At 44.0% G+C, this 17,407-nt stretch overlaps 1 protein-coding gene across 1 annotated transcript in view; it reads right to left on the reverse strand.

Annotated features, from left to right (window-relative positions):
• Positions 1 to 17,020, reverse strand: part of TMC3 (transmembrane channel like 3) — a 44,067-nt gene extending 27,047 nt beyond the window's left edge. The window contains exons 1-7 of the mRNA XM_060003603.1: positions 16,932 to 17,020; positions 15,546 to 15,692; positions 11,582 to 11,657; positions 6,254 to 6,335; positions 3,456 to 3,562; positions 2,344 to 2,442; positions 2,105 to 2,247 (exon numbers count right to left, since the gene is read on the reverse strand). Of these exons, the coding sequence (XP_059859586.1) occupies positions 2,105 to 2,247; positions 2,344 to 2,442; positions 3,456 to 3,562; positions 6,254 to 6,335; positions 11,582 to 11,657; positions 15,546 to 15,692; positions 16,932 to 17,020 (743 nt within the window). The remainder of the gene's footprint in view (positions 1 to 2,104; positions 2,248 to 2,343; positions 2,443 to 3,455; positions 3,563 to 6,253; positions 6,336 to 11,581; positions 11,658 to 15,545; positions 15,693 to 16,931) is intronic.
• Between the last annotated feature and the right edge of the window lie 387 nt (positions 17,021 to 17,407).

Genomic DNA, 17,407 nt, shown 5'->3' on the forward strand with positions numbered 1-17,407 from the left:
ACTAATAAGGACCTACTGTATAGCACAGGGAACTCTACTCAGTACTCTATAATGACCTATATAGGAAAAGAATCTAAAAAAGAGGGGATATATGTATATGTATAACTGATTCACTTTGCTGTACACCTGAAACTAACACAACATTGTAAATCAATTCTACCCCAATAAAAATTTTTATAAAAAAGGACCAGAAAGGGTCATGTAAGAACAGTGTCAGGAGCAGGTTCAGCCACTAGGGGGCTACCGCGAGTCCACGCAGAGCAAGGAGCCCCATCTGGATGTGGGCAAGCAGAGTGCCGGCTGGGTTCAACCTCTCTCCTGGCTTGCGTCCTCAGCCAACCCCTTTGAACAGTGTGAAAACAGCAAATTCTTGGGTGAGTCCGGTGCACAAGCTCTCCCGTCACTGGAGGTCAGGAAGTCCCTGAAGGTGTGTGCATCCACTGCATCTCTGTGCGACTGTGATTGTGAAACCAAATTCTTTACTCTGAGCCGAATCCATCTCCTTGGAGCCCCTGCCCATTGAAGTAACTACCCCACCTCACCGAGCAGAAGCACTTCGGATCCCTCCCTAACACGACTTTCCCTCAGGTGTATGGGAAGGCGGGGGTCACGATCCCTCCTTGGGTGCAAGTTCCCTGTCTTTTAGACCATCTCTCCTGTTAGAAGCTTTTACCACTCTGTCCATCCATACTTCCTGCTCCCGAGTTGACATCAATTTGTCTCTTAAATTGTAACATCTCGCAAAGAGCCCGTGTTCTAGGTGGGGTCGTGGGGTCTTGAGGCCATCCAGAGGCTAAGCTGGAAAGCTTCATGGGAACTGAAGGTCCTCAAGTCACTGTGCATCTCCCTAGGTTCTTGTTTGATGATGGTGACGATGGTGATGATGATTGTTCTATCTTTTTTTAATCCCAGCCCCTTCTACCTGCACTTTGCAAAGATGCCACAAGGGGCAGTGTGATGAAGACGTACTGGTACACACGCATCCGAGGGAAGTAGCAGGTGAGCCAAGAGGGTGGGGGCCCGCTTCTCCTTGGGCTCAGAGCCTCTCTGTCACTCTGCATTTATCTAGCTCCTACACAGAAGCACAGAATGGAACAGCCTTAAGGGAACCTGGTGATATTCTGAGCCAACCTGCCCATTTTACAGATGAGGCCCCAGCCAGTCTGCTTCCTTTGCACTGCGCCCTGCTTTCAATAACCAACTACATGTTTGAACTGCATCACAACACAGACGAGACTGGCCTTTACGTAATTTGTAACTAGGTCACAGGCAAACAAATAGTCGAAGGAGGATGCTTTGCTTTCTGCAACCTCTGGTCACCTAACCCATCTCGTTCACCTCTCTTTTAGTGCAGTTCCTATGAGACAGGCTGGGACCCGGGACCCTTTGCTGCAGTGCTGCAATGTTTGCACATGGACACACCTCCCCATGAGCAACAAAATACAAAGAAACTGTATGGGACTAAAAATAACTGTGTGCTTGTGCAGCTGGGGCAAATTCTGGACCCAAAAGATACAAAGAGACCAAAAAAACCCAACTGCCACTTTTGAAGAGCCTGGAGCAAAAACAGGGTGTCGGGAGCAAAAGCAGGGGGCTGCGCATGACCCCTGCACACACCACCACCTAAGGGGTGGGCAAAACACCTAAGCCACCCTTCTGGCCTGACACCTGGACACACACCTACCCGCACCCCATATAACAAACAAGCTTGCCCCCCTTCAGGGAGCAAGGGAACCTGTTGTTTGCTTTTGCTCCCTGCTGCTGCAGAAGGGGCCCTAGTAAGGCCTTGCCTGAATTTCTTGTCTGGCCTCTAGTCAATTTCTATTGGCTGGGGAAGGCCAGGAACCCTGGTCAGTAACATCTACATTGTCTAAACTGATGTTACCTGGTAAGTCTATTTGATTCTTGTCTCTCCAGACCCAACACAGAACCTGGCACAAAGCTTCAAGTGTTCAATCAGTGTCGGTTAAAATGAGCATTTATCTCTTTTATCTGTGGTCTCCTCATCTGGAAAATGGCCTTGACTTTACAGGGTGAGTGACAAGATGAAATGAGATCGTATGTATCATTTTGGCATGTATTTTGAGAAACTGAACAGACATACTTTTTTAAGAGAATGATGAAGCTGTAAGCAAACACTGCCATCCCCACCAGGAAATAGGCCAAGGGCAGCCGGTAGCCAGCCCTCCCGATCCTTCTCTCACTGCCATAGTAGCCATAGAAGAGGACTGAGTATTGGAGGTAACCCTGCAAAGAGAGCACTCAGTGTCACTTCTGACTCCCAGGTCCCAGAACATTCACCTCCCGCCTCGAGACAAAAGTGTGGCCAAGCCTGAACCTCACCCCCAGGGACCAGACGGTGTCCAGATCTTGGGCAGACGCAGTGTGCTCCTTGGGGATGGTCTTGCTGGCTGTGCTTCCAAAGGGTTGGCCTGCAATGAGCTGGTGAGAGAGGAAAGGATGTCACACGGTCCTCTGGGTGGGAAGGGACCAGAAGAAAAGGGGCCACTGATCTCCGTGCACCTCTGAAGATGCTGCACATATGAGGTCCCTAGGGGGTGGATTCTCCTTGATACTCATGGATGAGACATTAATCATGAGTGGCCAGATTTTCTCTTTGCCTGATCGGGGCCTGTCTGGGTGTACTCTCTCTAGGCTGGACGTGGCTTCTGTGGGTGGATGACTGAAGCCACTGGGTTTCTAGAATGGCATGGGACATGGCCCCATTTACTTTACAAGGATGAATTTTAGTTGAAAAGTGGTTTTTATTTTAACACAATGTCTGCAAACTGTCCCATAAGCCAAATCTAGCCTGTCGCCACTTTTTGTGTGGCCCGAGAGCTAAGGTTGGTTTGTGCATTTTTAAATGGTTGGGAAAAAAAAAACCAAAGAAGAGTAGTATTTTGTGACACATAAGAATGATGGGAACTTCAAATCTCTGTATCTATAAATAAAACTTTATTAGAATACAGCCACACTTATTAGTTACCTAATGTCTACGGCTGCTTTCGTACTACACGGTAGATTTGAGAAGTTGTGACAAACCATACGGCCCACAAAGCCTAAAATATTTACTCTCTGGCCCTTTGCCGAAAAAGTTCGCCAGGCCCCTTTTTTTTTTTTTTTTTTTTTTAGCGGTACGCGGGCCTCTCACTGTGTGGCCTCTCCCATTACGGAGCACAGGCTCTGGACGCACAGGCTCAGCGGCCATGGCTCACGGGCCCAGCCGTTCCGCGGCATGTGGGATCTTCCCGGACCGGGGCACGAACCCGTGACCCCTGCATCGGCAGGCGGACTCTCAACCACTGCGCCACCAGGGAGGCCCTGCCAGGCCCTATTTTCACACACAGATCCTTCCCATGAGGATAATGAGTGCGGTTGTCTAATGCTATGGCTCTAAACGTCTCTACTTTTTAACAAATGGCACTTTTAAACTCACCGGAAATAGTTCTTACCTCTGGAATGACAATAAAAGCACCTGTCATAATCGTGAGCACAATATTAATTCCGAATAACCATCTCAAGAATATGAAATAAGAGGCAACACCAGATCCAAAATGACCTAAAGAAAGATAATGAGAACGGTTTATAGAAAATCCTCCCAGTGTAAGAAGTTCTCTGTAAAGCAACACTGTAATTTTTCTTACAGCAGCAGGACATAGACTAAGAATGCCATAATTGAACCTATCAGGGTGTTGTCCCACGATGATCATTTAGAAGGATTAAGATGTTCATTAATGTCTCCCAGTCATATACACAGATCCCTAATCCCTAATGGATTACTTTCCCTAAGGTCATATTGATCGAAAATGCTTTTATCAAATTTACATTTCACCTATGTTCAGAAGTATCAGCATCTTTTGAGAATTTAATATATTTCTTTTCTATTTTGCATAGTTCTGAAAGTTCCAAGGATATTCTAAGGATTCTTTTGTCTTAATTTCAAAAGAAATAACAGTATGTTACATGTTAACATTAACACCTCACATGGTGTTAGATGGGTGAAGGGGTTATGAGAATTCTCTTTGTCACTCTTCCATGCATCTAAACTTATTCTAAAATAAAAAGTGTAGTTAAAAACAAATTTCTATTGAGAAAACAAGGGGGCATAGAAGAAGTTGGATTGGGATATGCGTGATACTTGTGATGACTTTCTGGACTTGTATCATACTTTGGAAGAATAACGTCTTGAAATTTTATTTCAAATCTAGCTTATGTTTCATAATAGGTAGGAAAACACAAAACATCACAAAGAAGACCCAAAAATGACCTACTGCCAGGTTACTAAATTAAAATCACTACCAGAATTACTTTCTAGTAAATTTTTAGGGGAACCCTCCATTTTCATTCTATATGTGTATTTTTTTTGTATAAAATTGGCATATCTCTATAATATGCATCTTGAGCTATCAATATATTATGAGCATTTTCTCATACAAAATATCTCCCTATAAAATGAATTTTATTGTTCCAGCAAACCAATTTTACATAATTGATTTAACTTATCCCCCACTACTTGACACTTAGGAAGTTTCTAACTTTTCACTAGGGTAAATAATTCTGCAAGAATCAATTTCTGCCTAAGGTCAGATTTCCTGGAAGCAGAGTCTGAGAAAAGGATTCAGCTAACATGATATATTGAGGAAGTGCTCTCAGGATAAAGGGGGTGAGGGGGTCAAGGAAGGTCAGGGGAAAGAGCTAAGCAAAGATGTCGTCTCAGCTGGAGCCCAGCTTAGCCTTATCCCATGGGGACCTTTGGAGGGCAAGTTGCATCATAAGTTGGTTCCACTTTGAACAAAAAGCTGGACTTGAATACCCCTTTGTCATTGCCTCTAGGCTACCCATTGGGTCTGGGGGAGCAAGTGATGAGTGCCCACCATCTGGAACAATGTGGGCCAAGGCTCATCCTCTAGAGAAGGAGACAGCTATGAGTCATAGCAGCTAACATACAGAGCAGCTGAGAAAAAGTGGACCAGCCAAGTAAAGGGATCTGGGCTGGGCACCAAGTGTGTCCACACAGCCTAGTGCATTGATTTTGTTGTGGCTATTGTTTTCTCTGGTTGTTAAGGAGTGGAAGAGTTCTATCAAAGAGTACAAACATTTTGAAGACGTTTGGTCCAAATTATAACTTTCCCCTAGAAACATCATCCCAATTGACATTTCCACCAGCTGGTATTTAATTCCACTTCAATGTTGAAAATTTTTTCCCCCCTCAATTTGTCATCTTTTAGATCTGTTTATTTTTTATGTATGTAAAATTTCTTTGATGTATAGTTAAATACAACAGTACTTTCCTTGATGATTCCTTCTTTACTTTTATAATTTGACAGGCTTCCATTCTGAGATCACATTACTTATATTTCTTTTAATTCTCTCATGGCTTCCTATTTTCTATTTAAATATTTAATGGAACTTTGAAATGAAAGATCTAATGTTATTCTTTAAAACAGTTGAATTGTTCCAGCATCATTTATGGTGCTGGGGTACACTGTTTCAATTCTTGTAGCTTTTATAATGTATTTTAACATTTTGGTTATACAAGTTCATCTGAGTTTTTCCTTTTAAAAAAGTTTTCAATTAGTTTTTTTTCCTATGAGTTCATTATGTTGAATACAAAAAACATTGCATTGAGAATTTTATTGGAATTGCATTAAAACATAAACATATTGAGAAAATCAACACCTTCCAAATATTAAATCATTCTATGTCTCTTCACAAGACTTTAAAAATATCCCATGGTCCAATTTTACAGTTTCTTTATTTCAGACTTCTGGTTATATTTATTCCTGGTCTTGTGTGTTGCATTTGCGTGTTTGTACTGTGTGTGTGTTTTTAAAGGTGACGGTGATTGATTTATTTTTTAGGATATTTTTCTAAATGATTACAGTCACTTCTCTCCAAATGCAAATTTCTGCATTTTTGTTCTGCAATTGCCCATGTTATCCTTTTATTCCTCTACCCAGTTTTCCCCTCTATCCTTTTGAGTTTGTATTGTGTCTAAGGCATGAACGGACAGGGAACTGCAGAGCCACAGTGGAACATGGGACCGTTTTTATCCTGGGAGGTGGTGGGGACAGGCACTGTGTCTTCCATCTCCACGGACCCATGTCCAGCCTAGGTCGGCACTACGTGTGCAAGGGCCCCTGGCTGCTCAGTGTAAGGTCTGGGATGTACCAGACCCGTCTCAGGCCTCACCGTTGTCTGGCTACGGGCACCGCATCCCCACCCCACTCCTCCAAGTGCCAACACTTACTCTCGATTTTCTTTATCCTCATTTCCCAGGGGATGAAGATGACCACAAAGTTACAGGCCAGACGAGCAAACTTCCGCCACAGCTAGACAGGAGGGAGTAGGATTAGAGGACTTGACATTCGTGAAGACGGCAATGCCTTTGTGGAACCAGGGTCCTAAATGGAGGCGAGGCCCGCAGACACACCAGTTGATACCTTTCATTATGACTTCACAGGCCTTTAGGGAGCCCGAGGACCAAAGCAGCCGCTTGTCTTCTCTGGGCTTCTGCCCAGGTGAAGGCTCCTGTTAAGGGCTCTAAGCTGCGGTGTCTGTACTGAGGTGCATATTCTCTAGGGTTTCAGCCTGCCTTATTCACACCATTCCTGCTGTGAGGACTAAGAACTACTTGAGGAATGATGTCCAAATACACCCCCTTGGTCTCCTCCGGGAGTGGGGCTCAGGAATCCACATGGCTCACAAACTCCCCAGTGATTACAGTTCCTGTCCCTATTTAAGGACCAAGAGTCTAGAACATACCCTGAAAATGAGCCCCATTGTGTGCCTCCCATCCTGCAGCTGGAGCTCATCTCCCAGCCTCTCTCCTGGCCAAAGTTGCCAAAATAAGGTCTGGAAATTTGTCTTGGATGTTGAAGACACAATCGCCAAAAGTTCAAAAATATATATATTTTTTTTCTCAAAGGAGAATAAAGCAAAATGTGAAAATGTTCCCTGACACTGGGCTTTCTCTCCCACAACATTAGCAGGTTGTTCATTTTAACACACAAACAATGTGAGTTTGTGTTGGAAGCAAATGATATCATTGCAGAAAGAAGGGTTACAAATGTAATTACAATCTTCTGAACTATAAGACAGCATGTGGTCCTGATGCAGACATGCATGATTATGTTATCCTGAATATGTCTGCTAAGGCCAAAACAGCTGCTTGTAAATGAAAATCTACTTGAATGTTATCAGAAGTTGGAATTGTTCACTTTCTGCTCATGATTTAAGACCCAACTCAAATACAGCTACTCCTATGGAGACCTCACACAGATTCTCTGTAGCCAGAAATACATTCTTCCGTCTGTAAACGTCCCCAGCTATCATTCTGGTCTCTGATAATGCTTATCACATCCTAGCTTATATTGCCTTTATATTGTTCACCTGGCTTTTTCTCCTCCAGTATTGAGAGGAAGACCATGGCTTTCTGATTTGTCATCCCCTACAGCAGACAGAGGCAGAATGCCCAGTATCCTTTGGGGAGGGTTTGGTGTTGAAAGCATTTGAGTTTCTGGTCCATTGTAAAGTCATTAAGAGTCCTCAATTGGTAGAGGAGCTGTCTAGGAGGGGAGAATGGCCAGTAGGAGCCTGTGGCTTAGCATTAGCTGGGCATTTTATAGAAGAGAATAAAGAAGAGAGGAGTGAGATGCGGTCCAAGAGTTAGGTCATGGCCAGATCAGGTGGGTTAGAGGAAGGAGTTTGGATTTGATTCTAAGTGTAATGAAACTCTGTCTATCTATCGTATCTATCTACCATTCATTATTATTAGTAGTTTTAAAAATAAGTTTATTTTATTTAGTTATTTAGTTTTGGCTGCGTTGGGTCTTTGTTGCTGTGCACGGGCTTTCTCTAGTTGCCGCAAGCAGGGGCTACTCTTTGTTGCTGTGCAGGGGCTTCTCATTGCGGTGGCTTCCCTTGTTGCGGAGCGTGGGCTCTAGGCGCCCGGGCTTCAGTAGTTGTGTCTTAAGGGCTCTATAGCGCAGGCTCAGTAGTTGTGGCACACGGGCTTAGTTGCTCCGTGGCATGTGGGATCTTCCCAGACCAGGGATTGAACCCATGTCCCCTGCATTGGCAGGTGGATTCTTAACCACTGCACCACCAGGGAAGTCCCTGTCATTCATTATTTTAATTAAAGGATGGCATGCGTAGTTTACTGTATCAAAGATTTCCCTGGCTCCTATGTGGAAGAGAGTGGAAGATGGAGGGACATGAGTGGAAACAGGAAGATCTGTTATGAGGCCAGTCAGTCTATACACCATCATGGGCAGGTACCTTTAGCTTCTGCACAGGGGAAGCGTTCCTGCCAAATCATGCCATGAAGGCTCTCAGGAAGGATGACGTCCCTTGCTGGTATCATGTGAGAAACCAAGGACATAGACTATTCGAACTAGAAGACATCTTAAGAATCAAGCATGAAAACCTCGTCAGGTTCCAGGTCATTACCCAGAGCAGGGAAACAATGGCAGAAGGACCTAGGTGTCCTGACTCTTGGTGTTTGGTGTTCCATGTGCCCAGGGTAGCATTTCTGCCTACGTGACTGCATGGGTCCTGGTGGTCTCACATGCTCAGACCTTGCTTTCTTATGAAGCATAGAAATAAACTGGTGCCAAAGGCAGATTGTCTGCAACAAGGTGTTTTCCTGCTGGAATCAAGGAGAAACCCATGTGCACAGAGGATGCAGGTGGGAAACAGTGGGAGGGGCTCCAGAGGACGACTTGTGTTCTGGAACTGTGATTCCCAAGAGAGGATAGAGTGGCAGCCCTGGTGAGTGGTGAGCAGGATCTCAGTCGTGGGAATCATGGGAGAAAGTGTACAGTAGTTATATTATACAAAATTTACTATTTGAAAAACGAAGTTATCATTTTTCTAAGAGAAACCAAAGACTGTAAATAGAGACAAAACTCACTGGGCTGCAGGTAACAGCTAGAGAGCTTCTGTTTTCTCTGCTTTGGAGTGGCTGCTCATCCTCAGGGGTCTGTATTAAAATTTCCAGCGTAAAAAAATTCTAAATAGGGGCTTCCCTGGTGGCGCAGTGGTTGAGAGTCCGCCTGCCGATGCAGGGGACACGGGTTCGTGCCCCGGTCCGGGAAGATCCCACATGCCGTGGAGCGGCTGGGCCCGTGAGCCATGGCCACTGAGCCTGCGCGTCCAGAGCCTGTGCTCCGCAACGGGAGAGGCCACAGCAGTGAGAGGCCCGCGTACCGCAAAAAAAAAAAAAAAAAAAATTCTAAATATAAAAAGGTAGAGGAATGATGTTCAGAATGAGAAGGGGGAAAACCAAAGTGTCAGGAAGACATGGTGGGAGGATGATTTTCTTTGACATTTTGCTGTGTCTCCAGAGGGCAGAAGACACTCTATCTCAGCCATCTCTTTACCCTGAGTGCCCAGCACAAAGCTTGGCACATGGATTAAGCTGAACTGGGTTGAACTGCTTTCTGCAGGGCCATTGGTAAAATGGAAAGGACTGGGGCAGCTGTGTCTGCTAAGTGCAGGCTGAAAACTTTGGGACCATCTGTAGGTAAGACTGAACATTTGGATCACTTTTCTCATTTTAAAAACTCTGACTCTCAGAATTCAGTCCATTATTAACTTATACCTTTAATCCACTTTGAGCCCACTGTTACGAAATGCCCCAGGACTTTTTCATTGTTATACATATTACAGGTTGTCTGAACCCAAGTGAGAGACCCTACATTATTTCAGATATTTTTCCATAGCATTTCATACAGTTTATTTAGAGAAAATGAGAGAGCTTGGTAGCACATATGCTTATAAAAAGATAATTTTGTTTTATAGATTTATTCCATAAGCTCCATCATAGTGTGACAGGCATAAAGAGTTATGGGTAATTTTGATCATAGGAGTGGATGAGCGTCTTCAGGCAGATTCTGTGAAAAGTAAGAAGAAAGAAAGCCAAGGCACAATCTTGGGGATTCTTTGATATTTTATAACTATTCAGTTATGCAAAATTTATGACCAGCTTTAATTTAAACTTTACTAAGAATATTTTTTGTTTCAGAGAATCGAAAAAGAGTGTCTGTCAGTTTTTGTCTGTTAAAATAATAAACTTGAAAAAACGACAATATTCAGCATTAGTGGAGATACTATGAAGACAGCAAATTCTTTCCTTGTGGATGGCAAAGCTTTCGGAAAATAATTGATTAGTATTTATCACGAGCCAAAAAACGTGGACCATGCTCTATACTACAGAGGTCGTAGTTTTGACATTTATCCTAGAAAAAGAATTTTAAAAGATAGGAAAAGCCGTCTGTGCAAAGATGGTCTTTGCAGGGCTGTTAATACTAATGAAAAATTAGAAGCTATTTAAGGACCACCAGCAGACACGTAACTAATTAAATTAATAGACATTTTTCTGATGGAATATCACACAGTCATAGAAAACAATAGGTATAAAATCTACACAGCAACATGGAGAAAAATCCTTGTTATGGTGTTAAGTGAAAAAACAGCAAGACAAAAATATTTGTATACTCTACTTACTCCGATGCGAAAATGATATATACAATGGCTGAAATGTGAAATTTTAAAATAGATTCTATCTTGGGAAGTAGGGAATTATAGTAGGAGAAATGATTTTTTTCTTTGTCTTGGAAACATTTATGAAAAGTATTGGAATGTCTATAAACAGATAATTTCAATGTATACGAAAGTTTAACTGCAAGTAACTGAATGGGAAAAATAACAAACAAAAATCTTAGCATTGTATTATAAAATGAGCATTGGAATATGCCTGTAACTTTCTCATTATAAGAAATACAGTAAGTCCCCTACATACGAACGAGTTCCGTCCCAAGAACACGTTCGTAAGTCCAATTTGTTTGTAAGTCCAACAAAGTTAGCCTAGGTACCCAACTAACACAATCGGCTATACAGTACTGTATCGTAATAGGTTGATAATACTTTTCACACAAATAATACATAAAAAACAAACACAAAAAATAAAGAAAATGTTTAATCTTACAGTACAGTACCTTGAAAAGTACAGTAGTACAGTACAACAGCTGGCATACAGGGGCTGGCATCGAGTGAACAGGCAAGAAATAAAGATACTGTACTACTTCACTCTATACAGCACTGTATAGTAAAGTACACAAAAGCACAACCACTTGTAGAGGATGCATGCGCATGACGGTGTATGCCAGATACGTAAACTAGCTTATGTGTTTGGACATGTGAACGCCCATTCGCATCTTTGAAAGTTCTCAAATTGAAGGTTCGTATGTAGGGGACTTACGGTACAGTGAATGAAACCTACACACATGGGTGGGCTTAACTCAGGGAAGAGGCTAGAGGATTCTCCCAAGGGCAGATATAACCTTTTTCTGATGAGCTGGGCTTACCCAGGGTCACACCACTTGGTAAGTGACAGCATCGGGAACTAAAATCCAAGTTTGGGGACGTGCAGACCTTCAAGCTCTCCATACTGTTCTACAGCTATTAATGATGGATGTTCACAACCTATATAGTACAGCAACTGCAAGGACAAGTACAACTTCCTGGGCCCGGAGACCCCAGGAAGGGTGGGCACGTCCATGTGTGGGCTCTTTACCTCTGCACCTGCCGCTTGGTAGCCTCGGGTCCTGGTCAGCCTCCCCTCAAACTTCAGCACAATGTCCTTCGCTCGCCTGAGAGAAGAAAAACTTGGTGGTGAGCGCAATTTTATGACCTTGATAATCTTGGCAAAACATGTGGAAGTGCAGCAGGAATAGATAGTCAAACGGTGGTAACCAGACAACTCCCTTAAAATATTTTCTATAACATTTAAATGCATGAAATCATAGGAAATGATGAGTGAATACTAAAATCAGTTGCAACTGAGTTTCTTAACACCCTGCCCTGATTCTGGCTGTTGGCTGGGTATTATGGGCTTTGGAAATTCTGGTATCAGGTACCAGCATCTCAGCTCCTCCACTTAATCTCAGCAGCCTTCTTCCTGCAATTAATTCTTTGGAAGTGAGAGTCAGACCTAGCTCAGAGAATCTGCTTTGAGAAAAGGGTAGTGTCTGGTTAATGTGAGCAAGAAAGTTGTGTCTATGTAGCCATGAACAACCTGATTTAGCCCAGACTAACTACTGGCACACTGGCTGACCACTTTGTTGAGTTGACCTGATGGGTCACCTAAATGGCTAATCCTTGGAAATAGACTGAATTCATTAGGATAGATGGTTAAATTCACACTTAAAGAACCACAGGATTAGAAAAAAAATGTTAATTCCATGGAACGGACTGAAGTCAAAAACTCTTAGCGAAGAATGTCACCTTCAAGGTGACCTCATCTGTGACTACATTGATGAGATCTTCATGAATCCCTGGTTGACCACTTAATTATGCTCAGGATTGAAGAACTGCTGAATTATTCAGTTTGTTAGTTGGACCAGTGTACTTGGTAGGAGTTCATGCATGTGTATCCCAAGTAACACCCACAGGTTCCTAGCCTTTCGTTGATTGACACAAGGAACTAGCTGACTTCCTTTTCCACAAACAGCGCGATCGCTTCAGAACACGCCTGACCAGAGAGCTGGGCTTTGAACCTCCCTGACCTTACTGCAAATACTCCACCTTCATAGCCCCGCCAATGGGCTGGCTTCATTCCGGTCAGAACCAGAAATGCAGGCAAGGGTGAGCGTTGATGTTATACCTTTTATAGCATCTAAAAGATAGGGGCCTATATAAGTGAAATAATAATTCATTTAATTTCATTCATTCTAATTTTTTTCCCTGCAAACATTTTCTGCACACTTGTTTGGGTCAAGTATAGTGGAATACAGAGGCGCATAAAATAGAGCTATTGCCCTGGATAAGCCCACTAGCTAATAGGGATGATAGAGACCTGAAACAACAATAGGAGTGGGTGGGTGTGTAAGTGTAGGAATGGGGAGCTGAGTAGGGGGCTGAGGCGGCAGTGAGACAGGCTGGGACCTGGGACCCTGTGCTGCAGTGCTTGCACCTGGACAAACATCTCCTTGAGCAATAAAATACAAAGAAACTTTAAGGGACTAAAAACGACTGCGTGCAAGTGCAGTTGGGGCAAATTATGGACAGTAAGATACAAAAAACCAAAAAGCCCAACTGCCACTTCTGAATGGTCAGGAGCAAAAGCAGGGTACTGCACATGCGCCCTGCACACGACACCACCAAGGGGATGGGCAGACCACCTAAGCCAACCTCCGGCCCAATCCCTGCACACACCCCTACCCTCACCCCATGTAAGGAGCATGCTCGCCTCCCCCTCAGCAAGTGAGTGAGCCAGGAAACTTGCTGTTTGTTCTCACTCCCCCCTGCTGCGGTCGGGGCTCCGATAAAGCCTTGCCTGAATTCCTTGTCTGACCTCTGATTAATTTCTATTGATTAAGGAGGCCAAGAACCCTGGTCAGTAACAGCAGTGGGGACAGTACCTGACCCAGGCCCCATCATAGACCAATGCTGACTCCATGGCACTGACCACTTGCCTCCCTACCAGGGAAATAAATATATGCTCTGTCCCCCCATAGACAGAGCTCGCTGCTCTCTCTGTGTCAGCAATGCTCCCTTGAGCCCCAAGCAGTCAGGGTCTGCGCCTTCCACAGACCTGATGAGTCTCGCAGGCCCAATTAGTGAAGCACTGCTCCAGTAGCTTCTCAAGGTGACGGGGAGGAAACGTGCGACGCGGGGATGACAAATGCAGGTCTCAGAGGGCGCGCTGTTCTCTGAGAGCTGGACCACTGGCCTGTGCCTCGCTGGCGTTGGTGTCTCGGAGCCCTGGCTGAGGTCCCTGGCTTACGCTTGTGGAGGAAGGCCTGGTTTGTTCTTTTGATTCTGACAGAAAAGTTATCATTTGCTTTGCTCTGCCCGCAGGTTAAAAAGACTCACTCTCTTACAGTTCAGATAGTTATTAGTCATCAGCATTCCTGTATGATTTTTAAAATTCTGATAGAATACATGACTTTTTCATTGCAGTAGAGTTGATTTACAATGTTGTGTTAATTTCTGCTGTACAGCAAAGTGATTCAGTTATACATATATGTACATTCTTTTTTATATTCTTTTCCAGTATGGTTTATCACAGGATATTGGATATAGTTCCTTGTGCTATATAGTTACATGGCTTTTTTTTTTTTTTTTTTTTTTTAGGATAAATTGGTAGAGTTTCTCTGTTTCAATAGAATAGAATATTGGAGTTGAGGTCAGGAAGCCCAGCTTTAAGGCTCAATTCCAGTACTCAGAAGCTGTGTGTCCTGGGGGAAGCCACTTAACATCTCTGAGTATCAGTCTTCTCATTTGAAAAATGTCATCCTTACTCAAAGAAATGGAAGTGATGAGAACTGATATCGGACCTGGAGAATTCACTGGAAACTTCTGGGAGTGGAAACCATGGATGACCTTAGCTATCTGCCGTGGCCACCTGGGGGGGCAGGCTGGATCTTTGGCCAGACTGGAGGAACAATGACTGGAGTGGAAATCTAATGAAGGCATGATTTGATGGGAAAGAAAGTCAAACCTAATGGTGGACTGGAGAGACAGGGCAATGCGCTTGGTGTCTGGAAAGGGGCACTAAAACGTGAGATACGACAGTGGTTCTAATCCTGTCCACACAGTAGGTACCCGATGATTACGTGTCATGTCTGTTTCTCTAGGAAGGTCCACTTCATGGGTCAGAGTAGCTCAGTGGCATTGGTCATTAAGAACAATTCTACTCACTCCCTTTGCTGTGATCCCAGGGACCCACACCATCAGTTACTACCCACTCATAGGGAGTGACTACTATAGCCCAGATACAAGGCTTAATATCGTATGGTTTACCTCATTTAATCCTTGAACCGCTATCAAGGGATTTCAAACTCTAGTTTGCAAAAGAATCACCCTGAATGCATGCTAAAAATGCTGGAGCCCTCTGCCGTAGTTCCTGATTAAGTCCGAGGGCAGCCAGGAATTTTTGTCTGATTGCTTAACAGCTTAACAGTGCCACAGGAGGTAGGTGCGCTCCACCTTCACTTCAACTTTACAGAGAAAGGAACTGGTCTTTAGAGAAATTATGAAAAGAACCTAATACCACATGGCAAGGCAATGTCTTCCAACCTTCAGCTCTTCATTATTACCTAAACAGACTCTCCAATATGACTCTAAGCGTCCCAGTCATCTAGTTTCCCACAGAGATCCCCGCCGCAAGAGGGAGGTAATAGCCAAGCAGGTAAAACTAATATTTATTTTCATTCTAGATTGCATACCTAGTGAGTTTAGTTATTTTGTTCATCTCTAGGCATAGGGCTAAAATCTAGTATTTGAAAAGGAGGTAGAAACCCAAAAAACTCTCTACCAAGGCACACAGCCAACTCAGACACACATACACAGACACACACACTGAGGCCCGTCTGGACCGGGTGGATCCCTCAGACGTGTCTGTGACTTCTCTAAGTCAGATCAAGAGCATCCGACCCACCACTCCCTCCAATGTGGATTTTTATGCTCGTTTCCCAGGGCAGGGCAGGGTGGGTGGTTTCGTGGGAAGCATACTTGCAATAACTCGTAACCCTTACCTCAGTGCCCTCAGCTTCTGTCCCATGGTCCAGGGTCGGCAGCGAATGTTTGCCATGAGATCTTTCTGGAACTGTATATTCTGGAAGATTTGTTCCGGATCATGGCTGTCCCCTGTTTCATCAGCAGTAAAGCTGTCATCCAAGTTGCTGAAATGATCAGGGCATTAAGGAGGAAATCTGATTAGTAGAATTGCTTCCATCCCAGATCTTGCCCTGGGTAAGTTTAGCATCTTGCTGCCCTGGGGTCATCTGTATGAAGTTAGTGTGTGTAGAAGGAGAGGGGAGGGATCCGGGGAGTCAGAGAGAGAATTCGGCAGTTGTTAGCAGCCACTGGAACACAGTCACTGGGTTCTGTTACTTTGATGGGTCAGTGAAAGAGAAAGGCTTCAAAGGATAAGAGATACTATCAGAAGACATAAAAGGAACCAAGAGAGTGCTCCTGTAGGATTACTGAATAGCAGCATCTTTGGTGGCAAAACCATTTCTTTTTCAGGCTCATTGAAATAACCAGCTAATTCCAAAGAAAGGACGCCTCCTGTCCCCTAACTCTGGATGTAAAATAAATAAAAATCAAACTCTCTCATCCAGAGATCCCCCGCTCTCTGTACTCCTGCTTTGATTCATTTGAAATCAGAGATAACAGAGGCAAACAGGAAGCAGTTTCTATGAACAAGAAATTAGCTAAGCAAATTTACATGTCCAAATGTTTCAGGGAAATAGTTACTCTCTAGGAGAACAACTTTGCAACACATAGCAACACTTATTCCCAGTGAAAATGAATACACTAATCTTAATGCAACTTTTCAGGAGGAGATAAGGGTATTTTGCCGTGGCTATTTCATCAATGATGCACTTAAAAGTAAGGGAAAAGAATTCCTTTGCTTTTCTCTAATTCAGCTTGTTTTTACTTACTCAAAAGAGAATTTTCTCCAGGTTCTCCAAATTAATGGAGATTTTAATATACCTTTATAAATATTTAACAAATTTGAATAATACTCCCCCACTTCTAACCAGCCTGTAGCCTTTTCCAACAGAAACCTCATTTATTACGACAGATGTATTGTCTGCTCTCTCTTGACGTTGCTGATTGAGTAAACAGAGAGAAAACAGATAAAGCACGTCTGTGGGTTTGGCCAGCAATAAAGCCAGGTTGGGGTACAGGCTTTTGGATTCTGATCGGAAGCAGGTAGAGCCGTCAATGTCTGTGTACATCGCTGAGGTTGCCACCCTTTTTGTATAGTGACCTGGAAAAAGGAGTTTCGGAGTTCATTCTGAAGGAGAACCGAGCAGGATGGGGACTTGGTCCTCTGGTCAGATGCAAGCAAGGGTGACCCAGGCTTTCCCTCCTCACAAACCTGCCCCAGTGGATGGATGGGACTGGCTCACCTGAGCAGCAGGGACTCCTGGTAGAAGTAGTGCTGGCTGGCATTTCTCCGGATGCTCCTGTAACGCTGGGATGCCTTTGATGGTTTCATGGGAGCAGACTGGCTGCCAGTGATTAGTACTGGTGGGCAGGGTGCTGGGAAGCCGGCAGGCAGGAGTCTGCTCCAACGGAGGTTTCTGAACTGGATCTGCAAGGAGCTCTGCCCTCCAGTTCTCAGGAGCTGGACTGCACGTCTGGAGCCGATGCTCGGAGCTGGGGAGAAGCCAGGAAGCCAATCATGCATATGTATGTTAAGGCGGCTGTGGCAGCAGAGATTGGCTGGAGTCAAGACAGACAAAGGCGAGAGGCTTGGCCAGGTGATCTAAGAGCACTTGGTGCTGCCCAAATAATCACATTGGTTACCCTTGTGCCCAGAAAGGGCTCTGTGGTTTGCCAAGCACTTTGCATCTATTACCATGACTGGTGTTCACAAAATACT

Source organism: Delphinus delphis, chromosome 2 (assembly GCF_949987515.2).
Source record: "Delphinus delphis chromosome 2, mDelDel1.2, whole genome shotgun sequence".
Lineage (NCBI taxonomy): Eukaryota > Metazoa > Chordata > Mammalia > Artiodactyla > Delphinidae > Delphinus > Delphinus delphis.